At 42.0% G+C, this 8,708-nt stretch overlaps 1 protein-coding gene across 1 annotated transcript; it reads right to left on the minus strand.

Moving 5' to 3' along the window:
• Nucleotides 1-520: 520 nt before the first annotated feature.
• Nucleotides 521-7,862, minus strand: LOC115150135 (ubiquitin-conjugating enzyme E2 variant 1). Its single transcript, XM_029693095.1, has 4 exons — nucleotides 7,758-7,862; nucleotides 5,973-6,121; nucleotides 3,543-3,668; nucleotides 521-2,021 (listed from the first exon to the last, which is right to left on the minus strand). Exons 1-4 carry the CDS (start codon nucleotides 7,777-7,779, stop codon nucleotides 1,875-1,877), a joined length of 444 nt encoding a protein of 147 aa, XP_029548955.1. The 5' UTR covers nucleotides 7,780-7,862; the 3' UTR covers nucleotides 521-1,874.
• Nucleotides 7,863-8,708: the final 846 nt, after the last annotated feature.

An 8,708-nucleotide genomic window follows, 5' to 3' on the forward strand; every position in this document is an offset into this window, starting at 1 on the left:
TTTCTTTGTCATTATGGGGTAGTGTGTGTAGATGGATTAGATAAAAATATTAAATCATCAAATTTTGGAATAAGGCTATAACATAAAATGTGGAAAAGGGGTCTGAATACTTTCCCGAATGCATTGTATATAATTTGATAGTGAAAAACAGAACCCTCAAGTTTGGTAGTATACACCATAATTCTCTCTATAAAACTTAACTGCTAATGAAATGGTAATGAAAAAGATTTAGAATATGCTGATGCAAATTTAAGATTAGGGTAAATATATTAAATTAACTATACTTTAAAAAAAATCTGAATGCTATCTCTTCAGCGTCTTAACATTGTTCCTGTACAACAAAAACGCACATTCTAAGGCATGTGATAACACATACACGTTTTAGATATTTCAAATACACTTATTTTGAATTCAGATCAAACATGCAGTTTGTTAGAGTAGAGCCAATGTTATCATTCCACTGTGCGACGGAATGCCGCCCAAACCGAAATGGATTGAGAATCACAAGGAGACAAACACATGCAAAAGTAATCATGTTTAATTCAAATAAAACCATGCACAAGTCACCATCACCCAGACTACAGAATCACACCGGTTAAAAAATAAACATCTAAAGCCATACATTGCATTCAGTGGGCCCACTGTATGAGATAACCTCAACGAACATACACAGGTCAGCCCTAAAGATGAAACAAAAAACTAACTCATCATTCTCCACCTAGTAATGTGAACCTGAAAAAGGTGCCAAGCACATAAGATAAGTATTTGAAACCCAATGTAATTTAACCCCTCCCCTCAAAATGTACTTCCTCCCCATTCAATCACAAAGCGTAACAAACCACATGGCAGAGAGGCCAGAGGTTTAAAATAGGAGTGGGCGATGACCCGAGTGTGCCCAGTTGATACACACACTGTTTTGAATGCCTAATCCCATGTACCGTACACGTGCCAAGGCCCAGAAATTCACATAATCGGGATTGAGAAGCTGGTTACTCAGTTTGAGACCAATGCTAGCCTGAAAAACACCAATAAACGTTTTAATTCCCTCCCAAGCCGTTTCACCAAGAGTGGTTCAAAAAATAAAACTTAAGAGTGGGGGGGTGTCACTTTTTTAGATTTCAGAAACAGACCCTGGCAAGACTATGCAGTGTATCCTAAGCCACTGCGTAGTCCAACAGGGCAAGCAGAATCAGATAAAAACTAGAGTCTTGCAGCGACATTAAGAGCAGAACAGTTGCAACTTCACTGTCCACATTTCAGTGGGGCCACGGGATCTACTTTTCTTTTGCGGCGCAGCAAGTCATCTTGATTTCCACCCCTGCTACACACTACATTACAGAGTAAATGCCACCACCCTTGGGTTGAAGAATCCAGCACACACATAAGATAGGTACACTCAATAAGATAATTTGTTATTTTACAATCTGGATGAAGAACACAAAGATAAAAAAAAAGATTAGTAAGATGTACAGTAATTTGTATCGTAATGTCTGGTCTGCACAGTTGGGTAGATGATGGGGGGGTAGAGTCCACCTGTGCAACCATCTCAGTCTAATGAGAGAGAGAGAGAGAGAGGGAGAAAGAGAGAGAGAGAGAGAGAGAGAGAGAGAGAGGAAGTGGGCATGGCATTTAGGACAGAAGGTGAGAGGGGCCTGGCAAAAGAGCTTACGTGAGAACAGAGTATTCAAGAGTCTCAGAAAAATAAGGGGAACGTAACGCTGTGTGTGTGTGTGTGGGGGTTCGTGCGAGTGTGCACATGTGAGGAAGCATTGAATCAGTGCATGTACTGTATGTGTAGGTTTACACGTGTGTGTGTGTTGGATGGAGATAGTGAGGGAGAATAGGGATAGCAGGGCTCGTCAGGGCCAGGGAGCTCAGTTGCTGAAGACCTGGCCTTCGGGCGGCTGGGGGAGCTTCATGTTCTCTTTACACATCATGAGCCTCCGGAGCTCCTGCAGCACCACACGGATGCTGTACGAGTTCTGCCACTTAGCCAGTGCCGCCACCGCCCGCGTGTCCACCTGAGGGGAGGTTACAGCCATGTAAGAGACTCACACACAACTTGGAAAAGACATAAGCTGTGTTCGAATACTCATACTAACATACTGTATACTACAAACTTAATGAGTGTGTGAGAGAGAGAGAGATATATATATACACACACACACACACACACACAGAGCTAATTTTAGTATACTGTAAACAAACAGTATACTTTCAGTTAAGCGTACTAGCGCTTTGCCTGTCTACTGGAAGTTGATGCTGTTGCTATGCAACCTCTTGCTAGCTAGAATTTTTTCGACTTCAGGTGTGTTATTAAATTCAATCTGGAGTGCCAGAGTACGTAAATTCTGAGCGTTCGGACTCAAGTTAGAGAATACTTCACTCTGACCATTTTACTCAATCTAGCAGAGCTGCTTAGGCTGTTTTCATGTTATCTAGAGCTTTGGTGACAAACTATTGCTGGCAACAACTTAATTACGCTTTTTTTGCCAACGTTTACTGATACCGGCCATATTCAACTGGTGTTGAGTGTTCGTAAATTCAGCAGTTATTCTGCGCTCTGGCACAGATACCCTCAGACGAGTGTGTTCTGAGCAAATTTACAAACGCACCCGAATGTCAATTGAGAATGCACGACCATACTATTTAGCTAAGCTAAAAATGACGGGAATAATCAAGTCAATAAATATTGGGTAGTTAACGTTAGATAGCATATAGTTAATATACTGGCAAGTTCTATGTATTAATAGCCAACTAACGTTAGGTAGCTAGCTGCTGTAATGATATGCGGGTCGCAAGGATGGAGTAGCTAACAAATTGTCAGTCAACATGACGTGTAAGGAAACTTATTTGAAAAGTACTTTATTACATTGCTCAACATTTTCTTAACATTTGTCATAATTAGTTAAAGCAATGAATTTGTATCCGCTCTCGGACTTCGGCTGAATATTTTTCCAGCATTTTCTTAAAATCTGAGACCGTTGTGAAGCCACGCCCATTTTCTGAAGAATTGCATTATGGGCCCTAAGAGCACAGAAATAGTGTCCACTGCTTGTATACTTCGTATTTTGGCGAATGTAGTTCGACATCCGGGAACATTTGGTATACTAACTATATCCATACTATGACCAATAAGCATACTTTACACTCAATTTACATCACAAATAGTATGGTTAGTATGAGTAGTCTAACACAGCTATGGCCTCTGTAGAAGAAAATTGGTTTTCAAACCTTGGCTAATTTATTATCATAATTTTTTTTTTTTTTTTTAAATGCTCATTGGTGCCTTCAGCTCAGATAAGGACAAAAGTGCCCTCAAAGAAACAAACACAGATTCCTGGACTAAAACCCATGTTCAGTAGAGTTTCAAGTGCTTTTTAGTTTAGGATTTCAGTTGGGTCTGGAAAACCAGTCCTGCGTCTGTAGGTAATGAATCAGCTGTGCCTTTCAAGCTGTAGGCCTTCCGGCCACATACTCCAAAATACAAAAAGGTGCTGAATCCAACCTGAACAACAGGACATACATGACCTGAGACTTACCACACCGTTTGAGTTGTGCACGCCATTCAGATTGATCTTGGTCACAAATCGGACAAAAGGGGGAGACTCAGGATATCTGGGTCCACATTCTACCTTTAGACTGTACATCCTGTTCTCGTAGATTGTCTGGAAGAAAGACATCAGAAAGAAGGCAAGATTTAAGTCCTGAAACAGGTTTTGGTTCAAGATAAAGTTTGCATGGTAGTGGGTTGCTGTCAAATCAAAGTTTATTTGTCACGTGGTACTGGGTCTTGGTTACCATCATGAGCGGTGAGCCATGACAGTAAGTAAGCTTGTTATTGGGCTGCTGAATACCAGTTTAGTATTGGCCTATGTTGTTAATTAAAGGAGCCTGCAAAACGAAGGTGGGCGTGGTTCTTTGACTCATGGATGTTTCATCCTTTGTTTGCAAAACGCCTGTGGCTATCCCAATAGAATTAGAATTTTTCCATTTCAAGTATATTGCTGTCGCGATCATGGTGTGTTCCTCCCAATGGTGTGTGTGTGTGTGAGTGAGAGAGATACACACAGTGCCTTCGGAAAGCATTCAGACCACTTGACTTTTTACATTGTTACATTACAGCTTTATTTTAAAATGTTTTAAATAGCTTTTTTCCCCCTCATCAATCTACACACACACACACCACCCGAAGACAAAGTAAAAACCGGTTTAGAATTTTTAGCTAATTTATAAAATAAAAACTTAAATATCATATTTACATAAGTATTCAGACCTTTTACTCAGAACTCTGTTGAAGCCCATTTGGCAGCAATTACAGCATCAAGTCTTCTTGGGTATGATGCTACAAGCCTGGCACACCTGTATTTGGGGAGTTTCTACCATTCATCTCTGCAGATCCTCTCGGGCTCTGTCAGGTTGGATGGAGAGAGAAAAACAGCCCCACAGCATGCTGCCACCAACATGATCCACCTTAGGGATGGTGCCAGGTTTCCTCCAGACGTGATGCTTGGCATTCAGGCCAAAGAGTTCAATCTTGGTTTCATCAGACCAGAGAATCTTGTTTCTCATGGTCTGAGTCCTTTAGGTGCCTTTTTGCAAACTCCAAGCTGGCTGTCAGGTTCCTTTTACTGAGGAGTGGCTTCTGTCTGGCCACTCTATCATAAAGGCCTGATTGGTGGAGTGCTGCAGAGATGGTTGTCCTTCTGGAATGTTATCCCATCCCCACAGAGGAACTCTAGAACTCTGTCCTGACCAAGGCCCTTCTCCCCAAATTGCTCAGTTTGGCCGGGCAGCCAGCTCTAGGAAGAGTCTTGGTGGTTCCAAACGTCTTCCATTTAAGAATGAATGAGGCCACTGTGTTCTTGGGGACCTTCAATGCTGCGGGAAATGTTCTGGTACCCTTCCCCAGATCTGTGCATCGACACAATCCTATCTCGGAGCTCTACGAACAATTCCTTCGACCTCATGGCTTGGTTTTTGCTCAGACATGCACTGTCAACTGTGGGACCTACTGGTGTGATTCCAAATGTCCAATCAATTCACCACAGGTGGACTCCAATCAAGTTGTAGAAACATCTCAAGGATGATCAACAGAAACAGGATGCACCTGTGCTCAATATCGAGTCTCATAGCTTAGGGTCTGAATACTTATGTAAATAAAGTATTTCTAATTTTTCTAAAAACCTATTTTCGCTTTGTCATTCTGGGGTATTGTGGACAGATTTAGGATTTTTTTTTTTTTATCCATTTTAAAATAAGACTAACGTAACAAAATTTGGAAAAAGTCAAGGGGTCTGAATACTTTCCGAAGGCACTGTAAATCATTGGTTCCTCCACTGGGAGAATGGTGATTTATGCTATGTTTATCCTCTTTGTTCATGCTCACAAGCAACATCAACAAAAACACATGTACTTGATATGCTGACATAAGCTGACAAAATTATGGTTTTGGTTGGGCGAGAGCAACACTACTTTAGGTCTCAGGGCGGGTGACATCACACCATGATGGCTGCTATTAGTGCAAACAGCTAACTAACTAGCTAGCGATTTCAAACCTGCCACTTGAGCGTGGTTTAGAGCTGACCTGCGGTGTGCATGGTTTAGCTGAAGCAGTGTTCTTGGCTATGATTGAGCAGCAGCTCATCCTCTAAAATCAAAATGTTCCATATGTTTTCATTCCTCAATTGGGGTTAAAATAGAGGTGATTCCATATTGATCGTCAACTGTGGATATAGATGTGAAAAGCGACAGTTGCTGTGTCAGAAAGTGGCATTAGCTGTCAAATCCGTTTGCGACGTCCTTGTTTTCTCACTTCCCCAACGCTTATAATTTAGAGAAGGAAATACAATGCACTTGAGAAGAATTGAGGAAACCAGGACTGAGAAAGCAAGGATTTCTGTGGCGTGACGGTGTTTGGTCTGTCACCCTGAGAGGGCGTTTGTGTGTGTGTGTCGTTGGTTTTCCATTACCCTGGGAGGCCCTATGATCATGCCTGTCCAGCGAGTCAGCATTATGTCCTCATCGTCCTCCAGTCCCCAGCTAACTGTCCCGTCTCCAACGCCCTTCTGGCCCTCTTCCAGCTCCTCCAGTAGCCGGAAGTTACGGGGAACTTTGATGACTTTTAAAACATACAAAGTTCAAAGCAGACATTTTTCAACCACACATCTCTAGTAGTTACTACAATGTAAACTGAAAATTCACTGCACCGCACACAGACTAGGGTGCCAAGTTTACTCAATGGGTTCTGTTGAATTGTTCATAAAAAATGCAAAGTGTGGAGCAAGGTTGAAAATACTGTTCATTGTAATATGGTTTATACAGGAAAACATTAAAGTTAAAAACCAGATGATGCTTGAGAGGTTTAAGTCACTTAGGATCTATAATGTGAGAGCAATACTGCAGTACTCTTAGATTGTTCCATTCCTTTCATCAAAATGTTAGGCAAACATGTAGCTAGGCCTAATTCTATGCATTTTTATAGAGATTCATTTAACACAACCCTCCTCCGCTAATTGTATGTTAGCTAATGAAATACAATTAGTTGGAACCAAGTAACTAGCTAGCCTATATTATTCACACACCTCTGAATCTGATACATGCAATTGCCATAGCCATCACTTTCTCAAGTTGTGGGTGTGTAGACGATGGCCAAAGTGCACTTGCTTGTTAGGTATCGAAAAGGAAAGGGGGATACCTAGTCAGTTGTGCAACTGAATGCATCTTCCGCATTTCACCCAACCCCTCTGAATCAGAGAGGTGCGGGGCTACCTAGTTCACAATGTAAAACTACTCTTATCTATAAATGAGAACTAGCTAGTTATCTATACTTTACATTTTACTGGCTGGGTATAATTTGTGGAACGTTCCAACATGAATCTGTTCCAAAAACTAAGTAAATAACAAGGTTGCCAACAAACAACGCATCCAAAGTTGTATAGCGGCCGAATAAGATACCGGGTAGGGACTGGGCTATTTCATTATGTTTACACTGACCACGTTTATTCCGAAAAATGTCTCTGGTTGCCTATGGACAAACATTAAGAATAAACTAAGTGGTGAGTTAATGCCTATTCGGCAGCTAGTTAGCTAGGTGAATTGATCGTGCTACTTTGTATGTGTTGTTTGTTGGCAACTTTGTACTTTACTACGTTTTTTGAACAGATTCCTGTTGGAACGTTCCACAAATTATACCCACCCTGTTTTACTTAACTAACCGCTAACAGACAGTTGGAGAAATGCATTTTGACAGATGCCAGCTATAGTTAGCTATTTCAGTTATTCGAAACATGTATACTAGTTCTGCCAAGCTCGATTTGCAAGTTGTTTCGGTTCAGCTGCCACTGGTACCAGCTAACGTTACTAGTAATGTTAGCGTCGTTAGCTGCGTAGAAACATGACGCTGCAGTTGAATAGGCTAGCTAGTAAGTTAGACGAATACACAGACGATGGCTAAACCACACTAGAACCACAAATACAATATTTTATATACAAATGATGGCAGAATCAAGTAATATTTTAAATGCACCAAGTGAGTTGGTCGAGAGGTACAAATAGTCGGGGAAGAGCAAACTGCGCTAACGTTAGCTAGCTAGTAGCTAGCAATACTGGCTGAGCTAACTCACCCACATTCATCTAGTAAACATGTCTTTGAGATTAATGTTTCATAACGGAATGTAATATAGCTATTAAATTAAACGTAAAATACAAGCTCCTCAAATGAATATCACATATGTGTGAACGGGAAATTAGATTACCTGATCCGGCGGCGGCCGCCATCTTTGTCACTGAATAGCGAGGACGCGCACGTTCGAGTACGTCAGTGCAAATCGACTGGTCTGTTTCAGCTGTTTTTGGAGCCGAAGGACAAAATAAACAAGATTTTCGAAAAGGGTGCAACAGTGGTCCGCAATACGGGGCATTCCTGCACCTGTAGGAACCCCTCTTTATACTTTATTTGGTCAAGTATAAATTGAGTACAGGCATGGGAGGCGCTCCAGTACAGTAGGTGGCGTTAGATAAACCACAGACGAAGGGTCTGGGGCGATAATGGTAGCTAGCTAGACATACACGGTAGACAGTGTTCCTTTGCCCCACACTGTCGCTCCAGCTAGCTAGCAAGGAGGACTCACAGCAGACGGGGGTGCAACCGTATGCTAGCACACGATGTCGCTAACTATCAAACTAGCCAGTACAGTGTCCTCGCCCCCATCTGTCAGGTACGGTTTTCTCCGGTACAGAGCAGGAGGGGGCGACACCGTGTACTAACGAGCTAGAACGCGGGGTAGATGGTGTCCTTCGCCCCTGCCTGTCGGGTACTGTTTAGTTAAAGACGGTGAGGGCAAGCAGGAGTGAAGGACACCGTCTAGCTAGCAAGAAGGACTCCGGTAGGCAGGGGCAAAAAAACTCAAATACTTTTATTTCACTTTTGAACCACATTCAAAAGTGTCACACAAACAATATGTCAAAGTCGGATGACCACATGCAGGACTGCCCCGAATTGCAAACGTAAGTTGCACACTATAGACAGGCACAGTGGACACGTCATAAAACACATAAAACCTATTGGTAAAACCCGGTAATGGATCTAAACGTTTTTTCCCCATTAACTTTTGCGTCTGGAATTTTAGAACTACTTCATATAAGGTCTGTGTTTCATGTAGGCTTACCCTGGCCTGACCTTTTGATAGCCACGTAATTCTCTCTCG

The sequence above is a fragment of the Salmo trutta genome, chromosome 16 (genome assembly GCF_901001165.1).
Source record: "Salmo trutta chromosome 16, fSalTru1.1, whole genome shotgun sequence".
NCBI lineage: Eukaryota > Metazoa > Chordata > Actinopteri > Salmoniformes > Salmonidae > Salmo > Salmo trutta.